This window comes from Chionomys nivalis, chromosome 14, assembly GCF_950005125.1.
Source record: "Chionomys nivalis chromosome 14, mChiNiv1.1, whole genome shotgun sequence".
Classification (NCBI taxonomy): domain Eukaryota; kingdom Metazoa; phylum Chordata; class Mammalia; order Rodentia; family Cricetidae; genus Chionomys; species Chionomys nivalis.
The window spans coordinates 27,247,428-27,273,356 of NC_080099.1; the positions used below are offsets into that span (position 1 = coordinate 27,247,428).

Consider the following 25,929-nt stretch of genomic DNA (forward strand, 5'->3'; position numbering starts at 1 on the left):
CACGTGCAAGCATAAGAGAAATTTCTGTCATTCCAGATGCAGAACAAGATCCACTGATGAAAAGTTCAGGAAGAGACACGCTAGCTGATGAGAGTGCTCTAAGAAGTTAGGTGAGGTCAGGAAGAAGCCAGCCTGTCCTTTGTCACTGGTTGTTAAGGGGAAAAATACATGTAACAGAGAAATTTAATCGCTTCATAGGCTTCTTCCTGCACTCAAATTAGCAGAGGAGAGAGCAAGTCCAGTAGCACCCCATATTGAAGAGAGACCCCCCCCAATAGAAGCTTAAGGCGCACATACACTGAAATTTTTCCTGTGCTTGAATTCTAACTTACAAACTATGGCCACTAAAGGGTCAACAATGGTAGAATAGTTATAATGACATACGGCTTTTAAAAGAAAACGATGTGAATGTTATCGCTCTGTTTACTTCTGAATTTTCCAGAACATTTTCAGACTGCAGTTGATCACTTGCCACCCCGCTGCTGAAAGCAAGCTTCAAATGAGGTGGCCAGGGAGGGACTGCTGTGGCAAAGAAGAAAGGCAGAACAGAGAAGGATAAAATCTGCTTTCAGACTCCAGCGACCTCTTGAAGGATAAGTGTTCAGAAGCTCTGTCTGGGTCCCCAGAGCTCCCAGGCTTGCCTTTGATGACCCAAGGACAGGAGAGTAGCCACAGGCTCTGTGAACACTGTGGGATTCTTCCTTGCCTGTCATGCCCCTTCTGCTAAGAAAAACAGCTCAGGAGTCTGTTTGGATTAAAGGAACCTTACCCTAGATTGATTAGGTTGCATTTTAAGAAAGAATCTTTGCTAAAGAATCTCTTGCAGTCTCAACGGAAATGATGCTGACACCTAAGCTTCAGGATATTTGAAAATAATACTTCGGCTAAAGGGCTTCTTTTTCCAAAACAAGTGCTTCCGTGCTGCGGAAAGAAACTAAAACTGTAATGTTTCAGGTTAATCAGCAAATGGATATTTCTATGCATGGATTTCTTAGCTGGTCCTTTAGTCTGGATGACCCTGGATAGCATACAGACAGTAATGGCATGCTAAACAGTGGAGAAGGACAGAACAAGATCCAGGAGCACAGGCGAAGGAAGCGAAACTGGAGAGAAGGACGCATGTTGTATCCTATGCCTCTGGTCCTAACACAGGACCTGTTCCTCTGCCTCTTTATCTGTAAGGTGGGACACCCAGGATGGGCAACAACCATCCTTCTTTGTGGTTCTTAAAGTTCCCAAGAACCATGGAAATTGGCTTCCTTCAAAACAGAAATAAGCTGGGCATTCTGGGTCGATGACAGGGCTTGGGGAAATCTCTCTTGAAACACACTTTAAATGAGGTCCCCTTTCTCTAAATTGTGTTTTTCCAGGACCTTCAGTCTGGACATCGTGAAAGCCTGTGGAACAGAGAATCACAGAGGGTTTTGTGACTCTTTGGGACGTGGCACGAGTATTCATTGGTAGCAGGAAACTGGAGCACATTTCTGCTCTATGATAAATCCAACAGGGCCCTCTAATACTAAAAACAAACACACAAACAGTAATAAAAAATCACCTTGGACAGGGCCTCAGGACTGGCTGGGTCCTGGCTCTTCCAGCCAAAGTAACTGTAGGATAGGGCAAGCTCCCGTCTGCCGCGTGGATGTTCACCTGGAAATTTCATCTCTCCTTTTTCAGAAACAAGATGTACAAAGCTTGGACTATTTCTCAAGCAAATAATCCCTTCAGGCACAGACTAGATTGAGCCCGGATTGTGTGTACACAGGGCTTTGGGCTCCACTTCTGGAAACTTCATTATAAGTCAACAAATGAGACATCCACCTCGGACTTTTCACACTGCTTTGGGGCTTACAGTACTTCTCTGATATAACCAGGTTTCCATATGTTTCACCTGTCAGATGTGAAAACTGACATCCTAAAACTACAAGGTTCATGCTTTAATTACTTATGGAGAATTTTCTTCGGCATAGCAAATGCATCAATATATTTAAACTATGAAGGCGTTTGAGTATCACACCATGCAGTGAGGACAATAAAAAGGAAACTTCTATAGATTTATTTTTTCTACATATATAAATATCTGCAGAATCTAGCTGCTGCCTCCTAAAGTTGTGTATCTTCCCTCATCTCTTTCAGCCTTGAAAATAGCATTCTCCATACTGGTATGCTTACAAATCCAACAGCAGGAGTTGAGTTCATCCCCTTCATACCCTAAGTTAAACATGTTTTATGCCTGTTTATATTTAAAGAGGGATCTTGGAGGAAGAGATGTTGATCTAAAACTTGGGGTGTCTTGAAGGACATAAACCATGTACTTGTAATTTAGAGCTCAGACTACAAATGGCGTTGCTATGTTTCTTTCTGAATCAAAAAGCAAAGCTGGAGCAACATTGGGAAGCATTTTTTTCCTATCCTGAGATGCAGATCTAGGATGATAAAGGTTGACTCATTATAAATATCTTGTAAGATAGGCAATGCTGTCCTGTAACTCCTATAACCGGAAAGCAGGTGGTAGGGGTGGGCATCTTGCCAGACATTTTGAGAATGTGCTTCTTACCCCAAAAAGTTGAGAGTAATTATGAGTATGTCTCAGCAGGGGGTGAGGGGTCAGTTTACTCTGAAGAGCTCAAAGCTTTTTATCACTTGTTGTGGTACTCTTGCTTTGGACAGAGGATGGGGATGGGGACTTGGTGAGGGCAACAGAATAATGAGCTGTAATCTAATGAAAAAATAGAACAGGCAATAAAAGGAGAAAGCCTGGAGGAGCCGACTTGGGGAGGCCCAGTGAGCTTACAGGCAAGGCCTGGACTCAGAAGCATTAAACAGGGTGGGTGGATATTTCTGTTTATTTCCCTTATAGAAGTAGAAGTTGGGGTTGCCCCAAGGTAGGAGGCAGAAACTGGAATTATCATCAGGTTCTTCATGTCATTTTCCTTATTATAAATCCACAGTGACTCCCACTATCACCAGTGGGTTTCCAGTCCTAATTTTGTCTTTCATGAGGATAGCTCCACTGTCTCCTCCAGCCAGGCCCTCCCAGCTCAGATTCCCCACTCAAACCATCAACTCGTTATATTGCCTGCGCTCTTCCCCTTCTTTAAATACATCCGTGCCACCCGCTCCTCCTAGGTCAAGTTCTAGATTCTGTCAAAACAATAACTTACCGACAGCTCAGATGTGAATGACTGCACGGGAGCAGCCGTCTCTTGGAACGCTCTCTACACTGGTGGTTTCTGCTCACACCCATCACTACCCATGTTTTATCTTCCGGATCATTGTTCAACAGCTCAAATCTATAGGCTCAAGTCCTAGGATGGAAGACTGCAGTCTATCCCGAGGAGAAACTGAGTAGTTAGGAGAATCTCGGGTAGGATTTTGAGAGTTACTGTTTGTTTATTTCATATAGGGTATCATGTAGTCCAGACTGGCTTCAAATTTACTGCGCACCCGAGACTATTACTTCTTACGTTCTTCCATATTGTTAGACAGATTCTCACCGTGGTGTTGTGAGATATTTATGAGAGAAGTCAGAATACATATGAAGCTCCCCATACGATTCTGAGGTGTCATTTCAACAGTGGGTCACAGGCTTTCCCCACTTAACTCTCTCTCCAGGCTCGTGACTGTTCACACATGCACACCGATAGTATCCATCTCCCTCTCTTGGACCCCCTTCCCCTTCTTGGATAACCTTCCTTTCTCCTAACCCTATTTAGAATAGGCTGCACTGTGTTGTAGGCACCCTTCATGAAGGGGGGGGGGCGCCATGAATGGGATGGCTTTTCCCATTCTCCTCTTCTGGGATGATGTTAACCCATTTAGTACCACACACCACCAGCATTTATCTCAGCAAAATGAGAGGCTCTATTGTGCATTTTGAATTTTTTATTTGATAACTATATACAGATATAAACACATAATCCTCTTATAACCACAGTCTTCTTGCTAAGCGGTGAACTTTCTTTTAAAACAAAGTCCTGAAGCTACACTTGTAATCCGTGAGTTCCATTAGAAAGGTAAAGACAATGAATTCAGATTATACATCAGTGCATCTACGTGTGTTAGCCATAGGAATACAGAGATTGGGTTTGGCTTGGTCATTTCAAGACTCTGTAGACTTTTGAGTTTAATGTTATGTAAAAATGAAAATGATAGCTTTCTCATCCAAATTTACCAAGTAAATATCTATCTTTCTGCGGCCTAGTGCTCCCTGCTTTGGGAGAAAATGGGTGCCGGCTTATGGTTGTCTCTGCCCCAGCTTCATCACTCTGCCCAGGGCCTAAATGTGTACAAAATAAAACTGAGAGGCACTATTTGAGCAAGGTAGTCTCTTCTCAGCTTGGTCCTCTGACACAGATCAGATTTTCTCTTATTGTTTGTACTCTGCTCTGATCAGAGATCCTTCAGTTGACAAAGAAGTCTTGGTTTTACAATCACATCTGTAACAATATCCCTTCATTGAGTAAACACCAATGTCTGTACCTTCCTACATAATATAAACTTTCCATTATCCTCAAATAAGACACCTTTAATACAATAGCATGTTTATGAAATAACGAATCATTGTCCTAAGGTCAGATATGGCTAAAATTTGATTTGTTGAGAATGTTAACAAAAAGGAAGCTTCGATCAGACATAAAACACTTTGCCTCTTTAGGAGGGCAGCCTACTTTGTCCCCGCTAGGCAAGGGCATGATCAAACTGCCCTTTCTCTAGGCCTTCAAGCCCATCAGCCCAGGTTGAGGTTGGCATGCTCCGATATGGGTCTAGAAGAATCCGGAAGCATCTGACAATGAGGATGCCCAGAAAGATGAACAACAAAATCACAAAAACAAATGTTGTTTTCTGTTCCAGCGACATGCTAGAATCTGATAAGTTCCCGAGGGGTACCAGAGGTGAAGGGATGGGCTGTCCCCCATCCATCATCCAGGAAATCCAAAGCACAGACTTTCCTGGCTTCCTGTTCTTCCATTCTCAGTTTGCAGAGAACATGGTGGCTGCTTCCTGGAGAGGCTGCGTTTATCTTTGGGGAGAAAGAAAGGAAAGAAGAGGAAGTAACGATCAGAATGGAACCTCCCGTCCTTGAATCACAGCCATACTTCTCAGACACAGTCTATAAGCCAACTTTCCTTTACACCAGGGAGGCTTAATTCTGCCTGAGTGCGGAGAATAATATAGCCCTTTCGCACAAAATTACCAGATTGTCCTTAGAACGGCCACCAGGGACCAGGAGGGATGGGCAGTGAGTGCACATACAACAAAGAAGATCCATACGCAAACCAATGTTGGCTCAACATGTGCCGTTAACTAGATGTGCAGCCTCTCTGCCCTGGACTCCTCCAGTTTCATACAGTCATGATATTTTCACACCGTTATGAGAATGTTGCCAATCAACGGTTGAGCAGCACCTATGTGCCAGCACTGTGATGCACGTGACATCCGTGAGTCATGAAAGCAGGGACCTCTACAACTCCAGGGCAAGGAAACTGAGACCAGAAAAGGTATTTAGTACAGAAACTCTCACGGGAAGCACTGGGCTCTGGGCTTCAGAGTCTGGATTCCTCTTTGCTGTTAAACAAGCATGGGACCTCAGAGAGGTCAGTAAGTTGTGAAAATGCATTCAGAATTCCCTGTATATCTCTCAGTACTGGGACAAAGATGAATGTCTGAAATTTGAAAAGTATAACAAGAAGAAGAAAAATCAAAGTGCTGCTTCATTTCAGACAAGTCTAAGAGAGACACTGCTTTCTGCTGCCCGAGCTGAGGGGGAAGGAGTAGAGCAGATTCCTAAACCATCAAGGAAAGTGTTTTATCTTTGTTCTTCAATGAACAAAGACCAGGTTCAATACTTGACCCTGGGGAGGACCTAGAGAATTGAGCAAGGGGAAATGAGTTTGATCTGCTACAACTAAAAGGGTAGCTTTCTCAACTGTGGATGGCTTCCTATCACTTAACACCATTGCAGAGAGAGAGAGAGAGAGATAGAGAGAGAGAGAGAGAGAGAGCTATTACATTTCACTGTAAAAACTGAGGCATTTAGATATTACTATTTGCTTTTAAAAGCAAATAACAGAATAAAGGTAATTAAAATCTTCAGGTACTGTGTTAAATCAACTTACATTTTGTAAAGAAAAGCCTACATACTAGACAAGACGATATCAAAAGTGATATGACACACTGCTTATGATTTTTTTCTGTAAGACAAAATACATAACAGAATGTTTGGCTATAGAAATTAACACATGTCCATAGAAATTATCCTCAATAAGAGTAAGCAACCAAATAAAAAGAAAAATTATGATCTAAAGCATCAACACAAAGCTTCTTCAGTTCACATCCCTTGAGTGCCCCATTAGTCATCACAATAGCAGAGCGCATGTAATTTGACACATCAACAAATATAAAACAAAATCCCTATTCTATTTAGAAGCAGGCTTACAAAGGGGAGAGCTACCAGTGTCTGGGAGGATGTGGTTACCAGTTTGGGGGTAATGGACCCTTTTATAGCTCAAACATTTTAATTTTCTTTGTCTTGAATGCTGAAACAGTTGGAAGTCTCATTCATGATTCGTGCCTCTTTTGAAGAAAGGGTGAGATAAAACTTAACTGTATTGTAAAAAGAAATAACCCCTTTAGAAATACAGGAGATATTGCTAGGTTGGATTTGGGTCAAATTCACTTGTTTTTAAAGTATCATTATCGGGTGTTAATTCTCACTGGGTCTGGAGAAGAAGAGGGCAGGACAGTAGCTAGAGCCTCCGATGCAATTTCCTTATCATAAAAGACTAGGGCCATCTATAGCCACATTGGACTTAATCACTCCAAATATAAAATTATCCAATAGCAGGAGAGCACAAAGGCACAAAGGAGAGCCATCTGATGGTGGTTTAACTGTCCCTGGCATGTTCTTTCTCGCCTTTTCCTGTCCTATGGGCTCCTCTCCCTGTGACCCCTCCTGTCCTTGCTATTTGCCGGAATCCCATTCTGTGTCTAGTTTCCCTCTGGCCCAAACGAAGTCAGCATCTTCTCCTTTGTTCTCAACAGAGCAAAGTATGCATTTCTTGAATGTCTTTTATGAGAACAACACACAATCCGAAAAGTAAATGCAGGAAAAGAAAACTAATTATATAAATTTATAAAATTAAAGATATCTGGGATCTGTGATGTCAAATCAAATCAAGGGAGAGCCAGAGAGAGAACTCGTTGGCCTGGAAGATGAACCCCAAGCTAGAAGCTGGCTTACCAGAGCAGAAAAGCTGTCTTCAGGCCCCATTTCTTCTCCCACTACTGGTGTCTGAGCAACGGGAGAGACATCTTAACGCCAATAAATCATTTTCTTTGGCCTTCTTCAAATGGGGCAAATGGCCATCCCTTTGCCCTGGATCAGTGTTTCACTTCCTTAGGCTTTACCCGTAACTCAAGACCACAAACACGCACACTATTGTGTCTGCAGCAACAAGCAGCCCCATGGGAACCTCTAGGATCTAGCCTCATTCCTCCTCACTCTGCCTGTCCCTCATCCCCAACTGCCGCCCTGCCCTGAGTCACTCTGTAAAGGACTCTGGTGCTTTGTTTTCTCACAGATAACTTATTAGAGTGGCTTAATAGCCAGTTTTAACTTGTGGTTTGGTACCCTTTGCTGGTCACAAGGCAAAAGGCAGCTGGAGGTGTAGGTGACCTAGTCAGGCTCAGGTCTATCCATAGAACCTCACCCCCTACACCCCTGAAAGAGGGAAGAAAGTGGGAGCACGAAGGAGGGAAGGAGGAACAGGCAAGAGGCAAAAACCTGGTTAATCCTTGTTTAGAACCTGACACCTTCTTTGGGAAGGCTGCATGCATATAGATAGACAATGATGATGATAATGGACAGATAGATTGATACCAGTTCGATAAGAAAAACAAGTGAAAGAATTTTGATAACTTTTTAGCATATTGTGAACTGTAAAACCCTCCTCCTCTTTCAGCACACCACAGTGAGCAAATTCTTACTAAGATAACACATTTTACTCAAATAAGCGAATCTTCTTACTAAGTACTTCAGTAAGGAAAATGATGCACTAGCCCCATGAGCAGTAACTTCCCTATGAGGACTGTCCCTACAAGGAAAAGGAAAAGAAGCAAGAGACACGGTCAAAGTGCCAAAAAATGCAGGGGTTGGGGTAAAGCTCCCTAAGGGGACAATGTGCCCATGTGAGAGGAGGGGGAGCAGCCATGGGTGCCCTTAGCAGGTAGATAAATGGTGTGTGGAAAAGAGATGATTACCAAGGGATCGGGGGACCGGGAGATATTCAGAAACAAATGCCAACCACTTCATAAACTCACTTAGAATCGATTGAAATCTCTCAAAGACGATGCTTAATTTGAAGCTGGCAATCAGCTAATTAGCAACTTAACAAATTTAAAATGTTCAACTGAATGTGTAAATTAAAGGAAACATGGGCTAGAAGAGAGAGAAGGAAGACATAACCTTCATCACTTTAACTACCACCACTGGCAAACATTCAGACACCTAAGTTTTCAAAAGCCTGTCTTCGTAAAATGTCCCCGTTTTAGTAAAAAATATTCTTACAAAATATCTAGCATTATTTTTAGCTAAGTAATAAAGCCTTTCTTTTATAAACAGAAACAATCAAATCTTTTTTTTCTTTATTTTAGATGAATAAAGACATCTGAGAAAACAAATCATCCTGGAAGATTTTGGCACAGCCATCCTAAGTCTAACTGATAGCACACGGCGGTTGTTTTAAGTAGAAAGAAGGACCACGGTTACTCACAGCAGTGGCTGGCCCTGGTGGGCTGTCCCCAGCATTCGGAGCATCTGTGTCGTCCCTCTGCCAGGTCCAATTGTGTGCGCTCGAGAAATAAAGTCTAATTTTAATACCGAAGCAAACAAAACCTCAGTTCAAAGATGCCACGGGAAATTATATAACACACCCCTCTTCTCAAGTCAGTCTCCATGGAGCCTCTGACACGGACAGAGGAATCAGGTCTGTCCTCACTGTCGGTCACTCTTTCCCACCTGAGTAATCACAAAGCATCCTTCTCTTTGTGTATGTGCTCTTCTTAGACCTGCATTCTGTTCATTCTTAATCTAGCGACTCTTCCCCCCAGAGACCTGGGTACCCTTGTGCCCATGGATCTGGGGTGTGTGTTGGGGGGGGGTGGAATGTGATGCTCTGATGCTTCCTGGACCACAGAGCAGTAAATGTTACAGTGATGGAGTCTTCTATAATATCGATTTATTCTCCTGTTCAAAATGGAACAAACATCACATCACATTTGACTTCTAGTAAAATGGCCAACACAGTGGTCAAAATAAAGTCCCAGGTGATGGAGAGTCTAGAAGCACCCTGAGGACAGCGTTCTGATTTTGCCTGCTCCCCTAAAACAGCTCCTAGGACGTCCTCGACAACACCTCCTGGCTCTGCACACAGTACACACCCCTCTCCCTTTTCCGTCAGTGGAATTGCTCCGTGTTCTCGGGGTCTTTATCAGCTGAGCCCTCACAGCTCTGCTTTCCCAAAGATGGCACTCCCTATTCTGCCTCCAGATGCGTCCCAAGGACAAGTCTGCATGGTGTGGGTGCCTCCTCCCCTAGGATACAACAAGCACCTGAAGAATTCCTCGCAGTTCTGGGGTTCTGCCTGTTTTGAGTACAGATTGGATCAAATTTCTGGCCCCTTTATAGTCCAGGAACCTGAACTTAAAACGCAAGGTTCTGTCTAACTTAGTCAATGAAGAGATAAAAAACACATGTCATTCAGCTGAGCTAAGATATGAGATCATTGTGTTAAAAACAGGTCTTGTTTCAAAGAATCACAGACAGTTCAAGTCACCATGACACATTCATAGTTGTAGATCTTACAATTTGAAAAGCTGGTAGTTTCTTGGCTTCAGTGTTGATGGGTGGGGTCCAAAACATAGTAAAACATTCAGCCAAGCATAGGCAACTACCCTTCCACTGAAAAGGTCATTCTTACATAATCTTCCTCTTAAAGAAGTATTTCAGCCAGCCTGTTACAATATCCTGAATCCTTAATGTCTTACACAGGGACTATTAATGTCAACAGGCACCTTTCTAAGACTGGAAGCCCTTGGACATTCTATCCAATTTGCATCTCATTATGCAATTTCACAAAAAGGAAAAATACTTTTTTATGAGCAAAGTATAGCTTAGAGCTGTGACTTATTTTTAAAGTGTCAGAGACACACATAGCCAAGTGCATTTGTTACCTCACTGTGTAGAAATGCATAGACCCTTGATTCTAGAGCCTCAGACTTGGGGCCCAAATGCCTTCCCTCCTGGAATGCACTGTGGTGGTGGGTACGGCAGCTGTGGCCCCTTGGCAGCTCTTCTTGGCAAGTTCCAGGGGTTCAGTGAATAAGCAGTAGGGGAATCGTGTTTTCTCTCTTTACTATTTTTGAGTAAATTGCGTTTTATTTCTAGTTTCTGTTATGTAAATATAGCACACAAAGGCATGGAGCAGAATGAATAAACTGTCCAGTTACCCAAAGAGTAGCATCTCCCCTTCCTCCAGAGGCTGTGTTAGAATGAGTTGAAAGCCTCATCCCCTTCTGGGAACGGTCTCATAGTTAAGCAAGGTTGTCTGTGTTTTAGGTACTCCTAAACCACATAATTGCCGTGACTAGTTTTTAAAACTTCTTAGGCCAGAAATCTAATTTCGTGGGTTGACATGTTTTTAAAAGCTGGTGTAAACAGTCCATCCATTGAAACAAGAGCAATGGTTGGCTTGTCCAGTTTGTGCTCACAGGACACTCTGTCCTATGAAAAGATCATATGTACTTCATTTATATTTACCTGGCAGAGCTGAGAGACAGCTGTTTAGACAAACAGGAAGGGAGCTGGCTAGATAGGCAGGGCTGACTTTATTTGTAGTGTCTGGCAGAGACTACCTGAAGTGTTGCTGTATTCCACAATAGCACCAGAGCTAACTACTGAAACAGGGCCATGATTTTGCAAAGATTGAGGCTCAGTAAACTCAATGCCCATATTTTGTGCTAAACTCTCAGCCACATTCTTACTCTCAGAGCTGAAGTTTCTCCCCTCCATCTCTCTCTGACACATGCACTTACTCCATATCCATGAACCTCCCTGGTGAGTCTACTGTCTATCACCTCCTACAACTGTGAGCTAAATTCTATAAGGGACTCCTTGTTAACTCAGTAAGACCGAACGGCTAACAGTTTTTCAAGTGCTGAGATCTGTAACTATGAGGGTGTGATCCAGTCACTGTTCTGTGAATCTTCCAGAAACCCTGCATAGCATCCCAGTGAAGAGGGCCCACACACTTGTGTGTACACACAAGGATTCAAAGTGTTTCCTATAAGTTCAAGTAATTCCTGGTCCAGGTGATCACCTGAGAAGGCCAGGTAAACATGTCCTGGGACTTCTGAGTGTGTTATATGTTTTAAATCCTCTCAATCCATCTTTATTTTTGGTTGACATAAATACATGACAACGTATTTTTTTTCTAAATATAACCCTCCTGTTCCAGCACAATCCCTACCAACTTCAAAATTCACAGGACAGCTGAGGGTGAATATTATTTTATACTCTGGAAAAATATGCTCAAGCATACTAGAGAGCTCGCAGCAGTATTTTTTTTTTAAGGCATGCAAAACTGGTCAGCTCCGAATGTCAACAGGCAGTTTCTGCAGAGTGGCTGTCCACGCTGCTGTACTGGAAGGCTTCTTCTCTGCTTGTCCCTGCAAAGCCGATCTGCAGACACGGCTGTTTGGATTCGGGAGTGGACTCTGTCACTGCTGCTGTCACCTCTGGGTCATCAGGGGATACGACTCTTTAGCCAGAGCCCCAGTCTCCTTTGTAGCTCTTTCTCAACATCATCTTCCTCCTAACACCCAGCTGAGAGAGTTTGGAAGAGACTGCCAGGCAAGGGGGCAGCCCAGTTGAGAACATCAGAGGTCGACCATGCAGTTTCCAGCCCAGAACTGGGCAACCTGAAGGCGTCATTAGCAAAGGGGCACTGTAAACTTCAAGTAATGAGCCCTCCTGTCTCTTTCCTTGTGTGTTTTGGAGTAGAAAAGAAGTACGGAAGGGGCACCTCAAAAGACTGTCTGGGAGCAGTCAGCGCTGAGTACTTTTTACTGAGTTGTGAGCTTTTGTAAACAAATCAAAATATTCTTATTACCTTTCAGAAGGCTGAGTGTTTCAAATGAAGGCAGAAACTGTAATAATGAGCAAACAGTTTTGCAGAATAATTTACTGCAGCTTAGAAAAGGGGGAAAGCTTATTTTCCTACTTTTTATGCAGTCTCAGAACTATGATAAACTCAAACATGCTTTCAGAAGAGAGTCGCTGTTACATTCTACCCTCCTGGACTAACTTTCCCTAGCTGGTGATTAAACAGACTTTAACAGTTCAATTTAAATGCAGAACTTAGACCCAAAAGGTGTCTGTGATTATGGCTCATGCATAAATTACAAAGTTACAGAAAAATTGCCTAATTAGCTCAAAGACACAGTTATGATCAAGTACCTGGATCTGGCTGGGCAGACGCTTGATCCATTCCGTGGTGAAAACAGTTACAGGTAGTTAGAAGCCTGTCTCGTTTCCATTCGTTCCTGCCCGGCTGAGTGCGAGCAGTAGACAGAGGTAGCAGCGAGCAGCGAGGGCACACCCCAGCTCCAAAGCTGTTGTCTCAGGCTTAGAAATATCCCATTAAAACCCCGAGTGAAAGGGGCATCTTCCACCCGTGTGAGGCACGGTTAGCGGCCACTACAGCTGCTTCTTTGAGGCAAGCCATGATTTCAGTTCCGCCTCAGCAACTCTTCAGAGGATTCTGCTTCAGTGAGTAGAGGCAGTATCCTCGCAGAGAGTCTGAAATCATCCTCAAGAAAACATTAACATTCAAAACGAGTGCAGGGCAGAGCATCACTGGGCATTCCCGCACCCTTTCAAAATCAAAGCCATAAATCTACCTACGCCAGTGTCTCCTCTATTGATTGTTGACACTGTTTCTCTTGGGGGATGTCAATTAGCACCTTGCAGCAACCAGCCCTCCTATTGATCGTGGTGTCTGACCTTCAGGCCAACTCTGTCATAGGCAAGGGCATCGCATAGCATTCGAGAGACTAAGATCCCTTTCCCTAAAGAAAATAAAATGACTTCCAGAAAACAGCCTTAGAGAGAGAGAGAGAGAGAGAGAGAGAGAGAAAGACTTAAAACGACCAAATAATATTTTTACCATCTCCATAAATTTGCTAGTGTGGAGGTATCACATCTCCACATCTCTTCGGCCAGGACAATGGTGACTTTGACTGCCCCACCTTCCCCCCCAAGCAGGCCACCTGAGGACACTTGGTGAATAAAACAGGGTTCCGTGAAGGCAATTGTCAAATTTAGTCTCTAAATGCATGGCACAGTCCTCAAGTTAATTTCCTTGATATTTTAGGCAAAATTCTTGTTTTTTAAGGAGAAAACAAAACAGACAAAAAAAAAAAAAAACAAAAAACCCAAACCACTTCTCTGGAAATACTTGAGTGTAAAATTCCTAACATTCAGTATAATCCTTAAGGAGGAACATTGTTTAGTTTTGGGTTTTTGTTCTTGTTGAATTTTTTTTTTTTTGATAACTCACCCCTTTCCGCGTTGAAGTGGAGGCACAGTCAGCAGCTTCACGGCTGACCACCAAGTGATGATGGCAGAATAGCAAGCCACCTCTGTGCCTGTCTGTTCTGCTGCCTCATCCCTGGGGAGCCAACACCATTACTAAGCAGCCCCAGAGATCGAGGTGGAGCTCCTGCGGTGGAAGACAGCTTTATCTGTGAGCATCAGGCAATGACCTGAGGATGCCCAAGGCCCCAAGGCTCTCAGAATCCTGGTAGCGTTTTAGGGCTCAACCCCAGAATCAATGTGTGGGCTGTGTCATCTCAAGAAAACATAAAATCTTTCTCCTGATTTGAAGCTTTTTTTCTTTTCAATTAGTTTTACTTAACCCCCCTTTCAGATCTCGCTCCCTCCCTCCCTTCTCCTCTCACCATAAAACAATACTAAAGATAAAATCTAACAGAGAGCTATAATTCCATACTGATGGTTTCTCAATTCCTTCTTCCCTTCCTCCCTCCCTTCTCCCCTCACCAGGAAACAATATGGGAGATAAAATCAACAGCTACAATTCTATTCTGAAGGTTTCTCCTCTGCTTCAGCCCACTGACACCCAGCGATGAGGGTGTGGCCTGTCTCAGCAGTGCTAACAATATGATACAGGGAACATTCTGACCCACCCTCACTCATGAACTTAATCAGCCCTTGTGGTCAGAGAGTCTGGGGCCAGAAACAGCCTGCTTACAGTAGCTTGCCCTGCCAAAGAAGCCTTCAGATAGCTAATAGCCTACAGGCTGAGAGGTGGAATCTGAAAGGACCCAGGGCTGTCCTTCAGCAGCTCCACAGGTGGAAACCATCATCTCTGTTAGAGCATGAGCCTTGGCCTATGTTTGCAACTCTCCAGGGGAGTTAATTCTCACCCCCTGGGGCAACCTCCCTGTAATCTAACTCTTTCTCCGCTTCCCTAGTCTAAGTGGATTGATACATTTCTTTCCCTCAGTTCTTGCTACAAAAAGTTAGGCATTAGCCAAAGAACACCGCTCAAGCTTTGGGCTTCTAACTTAGAGACAAGGTTCACTGTTTCTTTGGCAAGACAAGTACAATTTGAATGATTGCAATCAGCTCTTCATTTCTCCATGCAGCTATGCTGTATGAATCATCATAAATTCTGAAACAATAAGAGTTTATCCAATGCTATTTAAATAGTTCAGAGTAAGCTCTATGCCTTTTGCCTTTACTATTTAAGCTCTTCTCTGAATTCTTTCCAAACTCTAAGTCCCCTAGTCTAGTTTTTAAATAGGGTCCTCAGAAGACTGTCCAACCTTGTGGGATTGGGATGTGATAATCTGATTTCCAGATGCACAAATTGTTGTATCTTTTATACTTCCATTTATAACCACAGGAATTTCAAAACTTCTGCCTGAGATTTGAATTCAGTTCCTCAATGGCCACAAAGATCATGGGCTCCTGTTAGTTAAAAATCTGCTTTAAGGACATGGCCCACATCCTGATTTCAGACATCATCCGGGAAGATTTTCCATCTCAGTCCTCTTCTCTGTCCTGTGCAGCGTTTTTCCTCCATATAAACAATGGATGTGCAAAAAGAGCTTCCTAAGCCATCAGGTGCACGCTCATATACACTGCTATTATTGTGCTTCTTCCTGGCTCTGATTATGTTTTTAAAACAAAATTGAGTAAATTGTTGGTTTTTCTTCAAAATCTTTAAAACATAATCATTGTTCTTATTACTAAATTCTGTATCGAAGAAGAGTTTGCACAGCCAAGTGTGGTGGTGCATGCGTGCAATCACTGATCTCAGGATGCTGAGGTGATGCGGGTTCTCGGTTCCTATTGAAGCTTACTAGAGAGTACACTAGACAACTCTGGGAGGGAGGCTAACTAGTCAGAGCCCGAGGAAGCCAATGTCTAGCTATGGTCACTGAGCTTCCTCACTGACAAGCCCACTTACACTAAATTGCATTTCTAACCTCGCCCTTCAGTGCTGATGCCACAGACATTGGCTTTCTGTTTTCACATCTCCACTGATCCGATTTCACAGGATCACAAGGTTCGTCATTGCCTCAAGCAAACGAACTCCGTTAGTGTTCATTTTCTTTGCTCGTGGTAGCTTTGGACATGGCTGACCACTCATTTCAGAACACATGGGCTAAAGTGACTGGCAGGATCGGATGCCTGGGCCCCTGGGAGCTTCTCCTTTGGTGATCCCTCTACTCGTAACCTCTAAGCCTTCTGGTACCCAAGCCAAGTGTGTCTCATGCAGCTACCAGTAAATGAGGCATGAAGAAGGAAAAGCAAGCAGTCTGGGACACAGCCTCACAACTCCTCTTCTTTTAATCCATACAAGAGATGCAGGCCAGTTTATAAATGTGTCCTTGGTTAAAAAAATAACAAATTAAAAAAAGTATACTGTGTGACATAAAAAAAATATTTTTGAAAAGCTAGATTGGTGTAATTTCTAAAACCTGATTGATTTGCTCAAGTTTTAGTGTGAGTTTAGGTAGCCATTCATCTATCTTTACAACTCTGGGAAGGTTCAGAGTATAACACTCCATTCTTATGGATTAGGTAGTCCATAGGTGAGCGTTAGTGAAAGCAAGCAGCTCACACTGGTGTCCTATGGTTTGATATTTTCTTGAATGTGGTTCTGGGCACAACACATGTGTTGTGCAATCTTAGTTAGGAGTCGACGCCTCCAGTGCTGGCAAGGAGTCTCGACAAAGATGAGGGTCAAACAACACTGTAACTTGGTGGAAATGTATCCGATAGAAATAAAACACCGACTGAATGCCCAGAGATGTTACGTTGGTCCTTCCTTTCTCCTATATTAATTAAATTAAGAACTCATATGGAAAGGTCCGGCCATGGGCTAATGGAAAAGTTGTTCTGTTACCCTAAGGGACACTTTCACAAAGGACGCAGCAGCACTTCTATTTACAGACAATATTCGCAACAGTTTAGGCATCAAGGCTCCCATTATGAACCCGTCACCGTTCAAATGTCCCACAGTCAACAGAATTGTGGGCCATTTTATTCCTTTAAAATGACTTTTAAAATAATAACAATCTTGTTAATGGCTTTGAAATACTTAATGACTTCCAAAATGTCATAGAAAGTGCCAATTAAGGTTTTATCCTCTCTCCCCGTCTGTATTTTCGTGCCATCATTTGGACCCATGCTTCCGTTCTGTCCAACAGCTGTATTTTGGAACGGAAGCGTTACTGCTGGAACAGTGAGCACACTGAGAAGCCCAGGGCGTTACGATGACTGAGAAAGTGAAATACCATGACCCCAGGAGTAACTGACCGATTAGCTTTCCTTTAATACCTGACAAAAATCTAGAACTGAAAGTCGTTTCACTGAACAAGTCAATTTTAAAATACCCAGAGGGTGAAATTTCAGCTGGAGCACTAAAAAAAAAAAAAAAAAAAATGCTTGTTAAAAAAAAAAAAAATGTGAGCCAGGCGTGGTGGCGCATGCCTTTAATCCCAGCACTCGGGAGGCAAAGGCGGGCGGATCTTTGTGAGTTCGAGGCCAGCCTGGTTTAGAAGAGCTAGTTCCAGGACAGGAACCAAAAAGCTACGCTTCTGATTCTCCAACTTGTAAAAATGGTGGGAGAGGAGGCGGAGGAAACGTGATCAACAGAAGTATGATGAATGGTCCCTGGATGGAAACTGCATCTGCCAATATAAATACAATCCCTTGCATCTTGAAAAATAAAAACAAAAGCAAAATTTCCTTTTTCTCATCATCCCAGAATCGCAATGTCCCCCCCAAGCCATTGGTTTGATCAAAATAATGAATTGTCTTTCTCTCTTCAAGGATTATTCATTCAAAACCTACCTGGCTGAGTAATCAGAACAAACAAACAAACAAAAAAAATGAAGCACAGTTTTGCAGCTCCAATAAACAGCTATTCTTTTTACAGCTTTCTGATAGATAAACAAGTCTAATAGCCTAATGACAAAGCTCACAGATCTCTGTTCTGCTCAGGCTTTAAGCTCTTACAATGGCAAAAATGAGACTCTTACATGATGTATTCAGCAAAAGTTGTCTGTGGGTTCCATTTGTTCCGACCTCCAGTTTGGCTACAGAAATGAATGAGAATAAAAGATTGGGTCTCCTATTAATTTATTTTTTCACTTCACTGGTAATGGTTTTAGGAGAGGTAGCAAACGTATCTGCAGTCTCCAGTCTCTGTTATAAATTCTCCTAAATGAACCCTGTAATTGGATTTTCTCCCATTTTTTTCCCTCTTGCAACATCATCGTCATACTTTGCCTGTCATAGTAAAAACAGTCTAAGGAGGCGTAGCCGTTAATTACGAACTTCTAACCAGCAATCTTTATCTGTGTCAAACAAAATAAGCTACACAATTTTGTAATTTTTTTTTTAAATAGCAAACTTTAGTGGCAGAAAATAGCCAACGTTTACTTCTTGCTTTGTGCTTCTTGAAGGCCCTTTGGAGACTCTGCTCCTCTGTCATCAGCATCCTCATTCTCGGGCACATCCAGACCGAGAGGCTAGACACTGCCAGATATGGCTATAAACCGAAACGAGAGTACTTCTCAAGTAGTTCAGACCGTCCCCAACAGAGCGAGGCTTGAGACCTTATCTGAATGTTATGGAGAGAATGATGATTGTTCCCTAGAAAGACAAGGCATGGATGGAATGCTGCCGACCAGCCAGCCACACAGTCTACCACTGCATTTGACAAGTGTTCCACTCACTGCAGGGAGCCCAGCTCTAAACAATGTCTCACAAGATATTTCTTTAGCACAACCCCCATCTAGGCATCCTTGAGCTTCCTCGTGTCCAACATCAAGCCCTTGCTCCATCTTTCCCTTGGCTGGATCTCTTGCATCAGTCTCTCACTTCATCTTGGCTGTGGATCCTCTGATTTACTTGATTTCTTTAGTCCTATTCCTACTAAGGTCCGCCCTTGAAGTCTATCTTTCTACCTTTGTAGTTCAGCCGTAACTGCTGTTGACCGTCTGGCATTGCCCCAGAACTCTAGGCTTTTCTTATGGGGAGAACACAGTTGCACATTTCTGGATGCGCTCCAAAAGCTTGGGTACAACCATAATAAGTTATCATGTCCAGTGTCTCACAGAAGACATACCATGCTAGAACTCATAATATTATTATTCCAACTTTGTAATCACATAGACGAGGCTTGAGGAGACTGAGCTATTTGCTTAGGAACACAATGATCACATTCAAAACATTTCTGCCCGCTTCTCATTTCTCTGCAGGGTTTAAGATAATAAGCATAGCAGGATGTCGAAAAAAATTGGTTGATAAGGACCTCTGGAAGAAAATGTGACTGCAAATACTGAAAGGGACCACATCAGATGTGGAGTTTAAGATGCCAGACCATCTTGCTCCAGGGTGGTCAAAGCATAGAGTCTGAGAACTGAAAAGTGAGTGGGTGGCTGGAAGGGAACCAGGTCTCCACAGGGAGGCAACCAGCCCTCCCTCATTGTGTGATCTTAAAGAACATCCCCCAGATTCTGACCTGCTCGCAAGGACTGGAGAATAACTTTTGTCTTGATTGCATTATTTCCGTTTGTTTTTGCCTTTTCTCTCTTGTCATATTTTATTGGTTTTTTTTCTGCCTTGTTAATTTGATAAGGCAGTGACTCTGAACTCTTTTCTGTTGTGACCTTAGCCAACTCCCCTAGACACATGTAAAAGCCAGATATCCAAAGAGCAACATCCCTAATAAGATGTGAGTACAAATGTAGACTCCTGTGGGATCCAAGGGACATAAACATTGTTTGGGTTTCTCCTTCTTCACTGTCCTCTGAGAACATATGCTAAAGCTTTCCTTGGGACAGAGAGGAAAAATATATCTACACCAAAGCAAATAAAAATAAATAAGTAAAAAAATAAAAAGGACAAACCTCTGCACAAAAGTTAGAACAGGACCTGCCTTCCCTTGGTGCTACAAAGACTTAAGCATCTTAAGGTCATTGCCTATCTTGAGGTGGCCACTATTGGACAAAACTCACTAACACCACAATGGGCAATTATCTGTCCTTGGTCCCTTACTACCTACCCCTTACAATATGACAGTTGAAGCTTCTCTTGAATAAAAGTGCTACACAAGCAGCTTCTAGATCATTCTTAACTGAGCCTAATGCTGGGTCAGCGGCGGCTTGGGAAATAAGTTGTCTAACTTTTAAGTCCACAAAAATCAATGTAACGTGATAAGAGAGAATTCCATCAACATTCTCCATGTTCATGTTTTCAATTATAAAATCACTTCTCTGAACTGTACTCTAATTAGCGTGGAACCCGGAGAGACTTACATTCCCTCGCTATGATGCTCAACTGTAGGGGGCATTGATAAACAAGGCAATCAGTGTTTGGCTACTTGAAAAATATGAGTTCCTTTATTGGGGATATTATGGAGTCTCCAGTTATAACTGAAAGGCATGCTAGCCAAAATCTGGAGGAAATACACAGTATTGCCCATAACCCATTTGGGGCATCAGCTTAGTAAGAGGACTGGGAGTAACAAGTATTTCTAGGACCTTGGGAATACACTCCATGGGAAGCAAAGTGGCAGAAGGAGCCTGGAGATCTGAATTCTCCCACTGGTGGTGAGACAACCCCATCCTAAGAAAGTTGACTTTGGGGACCCTTTCCCCCACCCGTCAACACAAGAAAGAAAACCTTGAATAAATCTAACATTCTATAATTTCACTCCTGGAATATGCCTGCAATCTCCCTTCTCTACCCATGCTTGAACATGTCTTCCAAAACGCCCACTGTGTCCATCAGGATAATGAGAGCGAACCCACTCCCTCTAAGGACTCCACCTTGTCAGGGTAGACAACGTGGAGCTATTTTGATACATGGATGATGGAAAGTATTTCTTAGTAGTTGATGGTTTTCAGTTTGAAAGATGGAAGATAGGATCGTGTAAGGAAATTCCTATCGTCTTTTATCCACAGTCCTGCTGCTTCCATTGGTCTGTATGCCGATCATGGGGAATTATGCTGCTATCCTCAAATACTTGAGCATCTTCGTGCTGGTGAGTGATAGGAATGACAAGCACAGTCCCACAGGCGTGTTTCCCTAAGAACATACACACAAATAAAACCCTAATTCAGACCCGCTGTGATCTAAGTAACTGGTTCAATTAAAATACAGTGGTGGGAATAGGAATCATTATTTTCCTTGTTTGGAAATGAGTTTGATGGGTTTCAAGGCATACATGAAGATCTATATAGTGAATCATTTCAGGCAACTTTCCTGGGGGCTTCCAATGGAAAGTTCCTCATTGTGTTTTGCTGCATGAGGTTTTCACCATTAGGGTTTCACCAGACAACAGCTGACTAAAGGCTAAAATTCAGCATTTGGATTTGCTTCATACTCAATGATAATGTAATTTCTAAAGTATGCCTATTGTCAGCAAGTGTCACTTGTGATAGCTAGCTCACTGACCCTACTCTTACTACATCCAGAAACCACTCAGCCACTGCAGCCAGTCCTCAACCTGCTTGGCCCTGTCCCAGAATGACCCTCCATGGAATACACAATCAGCAAAAACTTAATATAAATAATTCATATAAGAAAATTTCTTTTAAAATGAAGTGACTAGGTTATACACATGTAAAAGGATGAGATTTAATGGAAGGCCAGGAGTCCATAATTACCATCAATAGAAGACATAAAACAACATAAAAATCTGTATTCCTTTCCCCCCTAGAATCTCTGTATCTGTATTCTTGCATATGTGAAATGAGACCAAGGAGCATAATGGCATTTACTGATGCCCTAGGGCTGTAGGGGTTTAGTTAAATTCCTACAGAGGTCTTCGATCCATTCCTCTTGTATCAAATTATACATTACTTTAAAACCATGTATCTTACTTATAGTTTTCATTCCTATGGCACCAATAATCACAGCATATCTTCCCGTAACAAAGAGAATTGTACTTTTTGAATTCTACGTAAATCCAGCAAAATTTCTAAAGAAAATATATTTTAATATTTGTATTGATATGTAACTATCATACAGAGTTGAGTACACCATCAACTTTGCATACATCCATCACCTCCTGTTCCCTCCCTTTAGTTTTCTACCCTTTCATCCCCTGGCACCAGTCTCTTCCCTTCCCGTTTCTCTTCTGTTTCTGTTATATCCACATGCATGAACATATATAATATAGATTCATATAAGAAATATACATATACACACATGAACGCTTTTGTGTCTATAAAGGATTTTAGAACCTATAAATGAGAGAGCACATGTGGCATTTATCTTCCTATGTCTGACTCAGTCTGTATACTGTGGTGATCTCCAGCTGCATGCTCCTCCAGCAAGTGGCATAATTTATCCTATGAGAGTGAATGCCCCACTGTGTGCACTTCATTCTCTGAGAGTGGATGCCCCACTATGTGTACTTCATTCTTTGAGAGTGAATGTCCCACTATGTGCATATACCATGGTTTCTGGGTCTGTTCACCTGCTGATGGACACCCTGTCTGATCTCATGAATTGACTGCTGTGAACAGTGTTATAGTAAGTGCACCCCACATCCTCACTAGAACTTACTGTTGTTTGTTGAGAAAATATAATCCTGAAGTCTACTGCCTCTGCTAGAAGTAGGATTGGAGTTGTGAACAAATGCCTGTTTTGGATCATACATCATGTATGAATTATCATAACTTTCACTGAACTTCTATCTATATTCCAACAAACCTTATGATATTTGACATACAATTTGAATAAGTCTCATAAATATATTACATACTATTTTCATAATTTTATAACTATCAAAACTGAGACAAAGTTTGCTTACAAGACTTTCCTGAGACTGGAGGCACACACCTTTAATTGAGCATTCCTGAGGCAGACGCACATGTATCTCTTGTGAATTCGAGGCAAGCTTGGTTTACACAGAGTTCCAGGCCAGCCATGGCTATACAGAAAGACGTTGTCTCAAAGCACGAAAACAAAATGAAACAAAGAACCCTTTCCTGGTATCATACAGACAGAAAGGGACGAATGTAAGACTGGAAGGGGAGAGGCAGAACCCAGAGACCACTGGTTTACTCTCCATGCTACAGACAGAAAAGTCCACGTTTAAATTCTTGAGCTGGCAGCTACCATTTCCCAATGATGGACAAGTCGCTATTAAATTATTGCCATCTCTAGTTCAGAAAAAACACCCAAGTTTAGATTTTTTGCAAGGAGCATGATTTTACTCAACAAATAACCTTTCACAGAACATATGTTCTATTTCCCATTTTTCTGACCTCCTATACCAGCCCAAAAGTTCACAACTGATTATAGCGTGTAGAAAGTTTACCTAAGTTCTTGGATGTGGGCAACACTGCCCTGTCGGATGAGAAACATCAGAGGATTCAGTTGGAATGAGATTTGTTTTACTCTGATCTAACACTTTTCCCCCCTACTTCAGTATCTTCCTGCCCCACACATGTGAACAAGTCTTCCCTGAATCTGCTGAAGCACCGCACCTGGCAAGGATTTGTCTAACACTTTCTCAGAGTCATCTGCCTTTATCTTACCTTCAAAAGTCATCTCTCACTTTTTACATAAGCTGGGAATCTCCAGACAATTTCAGTACAAGAATCAAAATCAAGTACAAGATGATATGAACTTGCAAGGAATCCTTTTGTGAGTGATGTGGGTCACCCTAGGGTCTCAAGGCACTTCCTTGTTGGGACACAATCACCAAGTTTAATGTATTTAAACAAGTCTAACTAAATCAAAGCATTGTAGGTGGAGTTTTTCATTAGGACCACTGGCCAGCTCCCAAATAGCCACACAGAGACTTAATGTTAGCTATACATGCTCAGCCAATAGCTTAGGCTTAACTAGCTCTTACATCTTAAATTAACCCATATTTCTAATCTAAGTGCTACCACATGGCTCATGGCTTGTTACCTCATTTTCTACACATCCTACTTCCTCTGTGTCTGGCTCCACCTTTCTTCTTCCCAGCACCCTCCGAGACTGGTTCTCCTACCTAATCTTTTCCTGCCAGCTATGCCAGTCAGCTCCTTATTAACCAATGAGAGTAATACAGATTTACAATGTACAAAGATTATTCCACAGCAAAACATGAAGCTTATATTATATTCACAGGGGCAGCCAAAAAATCAGCTGACAAGCCCAGGATTTCTACTGAATAGTGAAATTCCAATGTTGCCTTATTTTTCATTTTATAAACTTGAGTTTCTATAAATTTCTGTGAGCCTTCCTGAGTTCAGGTATAAAATGAAGGTAAGTGCACTATCCCTCTTTCCATACCTGCTCCACGTATGTGTGTGTGTGTGTGTGTGTGTGTGTATGTGTATGTTTCTGTTCAGGAAGCACTTTAACACTCTGCGTTCCTCTTAAAAGGCACACAGTAGTGTGAGGAAAGAATGGAGAGTCAGAGTGCCATGAGGAAAACGACCCTTCTCTGCATTTTCCCTCATGAGAGACTGAAAAGTTAGGAACTTTACAAAACATAGATCTTGGGACATTCTCTTCTAAAATCATGCAATCCTAGATGCTCAGAACCCTATCAATGAGGATAACACAATAGGAATAATATCAATAATCAACAGTGTCCACAGTCTCAGAGATGAGGCAGCTTGTATCCTAGGTGAGGCAGCCTTGGACCCTAGGTAAGGCAGGTTTGTACCCTAGGTGAGGTAGCTTGGACCCCAAGTGAGGCAGCTTGAACCTGAGATGAGGTCCCTTGGACCCTAGGTGAGTAAGGCTTGTACCCTGGGTAAGCCAGCAGGACCCTGGGTAAAGCAGGGTTGGACCCTAGGTAAGGCAGCCACGGACCCTATGTGAGGCAACTTAGACCTTAGGTGAGGTAGCTTGAACCTTAGGTGAGGCATTTGGTACCTATGTGAGGCCACTTGAACCATGGGTGAGGCATCTTGGACCCTATGTGAGGCAGCGTGGACCATAGGTGAGGCTTGTACTCTAGATGGCTGAAGTAGCCGAGGACAAGACTGAGCATTTGGGAGCTTACCATATGGAGGAGCCTCAGGAAAGGATTTTCTCCCCGCCTATTGTTCCTTTACAGATGGGAGCCCTAGGCCCAGGCTCTTCCATCTCATAGACTTCCCATGTTTACCCATACCTAAGGGGCCAGCTCCCCTATCCTATTTGCAAAGTGTTTATAACCATTGAAACTTGGAAAAGAGCTTTACACATAAAGCAATTTTTTCCTCTTCACTGGATTCTGTTCTCTTCTGAAGCCTTGTTCAGCGTGGGAATAGCAATTTCCATCTGACTCTCTGTAATTGTGGAATAACCTTAGCTTGCTCTGCTTGTGATAGTTAAATACCAGCAGTGGAAAAGAACTCTACCAATACAAGAGATCTTCAAAGTATTAAGTACTAATAATAGATTGGATAAAATGTAACTGCCCCAGGCAGTAACTCAGGATGATTCTTTCTTCACATATACATTTAAAAATGTATGATTCCTATTCAGAGATCAATAAATGTTTCTTGTAAAAGGCTTTGTAGCTAAGTAACCTTGGTGTTCTACTCAGCTTTGCTAGGGCGTGAAAGTCATAAATAATATATAAGCAAATGAACAAGCTGGTGTTTGTGTTCCAATGAAGCTTTTTTTATGGACATGAATGCATAATTGTATATATATATGAAATTATGTTAAACATGATTTGGGGAACAATATTACCCAGGCTAGCCTCAAACTTACAATTCTCCCACCTCCACCTCTCAAGTTGAGAGGTATCAGTCTTATGCCACCACAGTCTGCTTAGATTTCATATGAAATACGCTTTTTTATGTATTACTCAACAATTCCCTCTTTTTTCTTCTATTTAAGAAGACAGAGCATCTGCTGATCATGGACCATTTGAAAAGAGGTGGGCTGAGAGAGTGCCCATGGGTCATAAGTCTCTTTGTGTTCATCCATCTAGAAGATATTTGAGGAGAAGCATGTTCGCTCATTGAAACCGTGAGTACCAAATGGACACTTTTAACATCAGTAAACTATGTCAGTTCTCAGGTCCATGGGGCTATGAGACCATGGATAAGTACAAGAAAGGAGAAAGGGAGGAAGAATGAAGAAATAGCTAACATGTCGTGTTCTCAGAATTTTCTGAAATTGGTCTCTACTATCTGCAGAAACATTTCTTGGCAAATTGTTTGGCAACACTACCTTCAATTTTCACTTTTCCAGTTTGGGTCACAGTTGAGCAGGGATTGCTCAGCAGTGCTTCAAAAAGATGCTGGGACGTTTCTGAGATTAGCATCAGGAACAAAAAGCAGGAGCCATGAACCATGATTGTGAATGGAAGCAAGGGCTTC

The 25,929-nt window shown here is 42.4% G+C and overlaps 1 protein-coding gene across 1 annotated transcript; it reads right to left on the bottom strand.

Annotated features, from left to right (window-relative positions):
* Window positions 1–3,926: 3,926 nt before the first annotated feature.
* Window positions 3,927–13,108, bottom strand: Ctxn3 (cortexin 3). The gene is made up of 3 exons (XM_057789360.1): window positions 12,518–13,108; window positions 8,775–8,853; window positions 3,927–5,023 (listed from the first exon to the last, which is right to left on the bottom strand). The coding sequence occupies exon 3, from the start codon at window positions 4,924–4,926 to the stop codon at window positions 4,681–4,683; it is 246 nt and encodes an 81-aa protein (XP_057645343.1). The 5' UTR covers window positions 4,927–5,023; window positions 8,775–8,853; window positions 12,518–13,108; the 3' UTR covers window positions 3,927–4,680.
* Window positions 13,109–25,929: the final 12,821 nt, after the last annotated feature.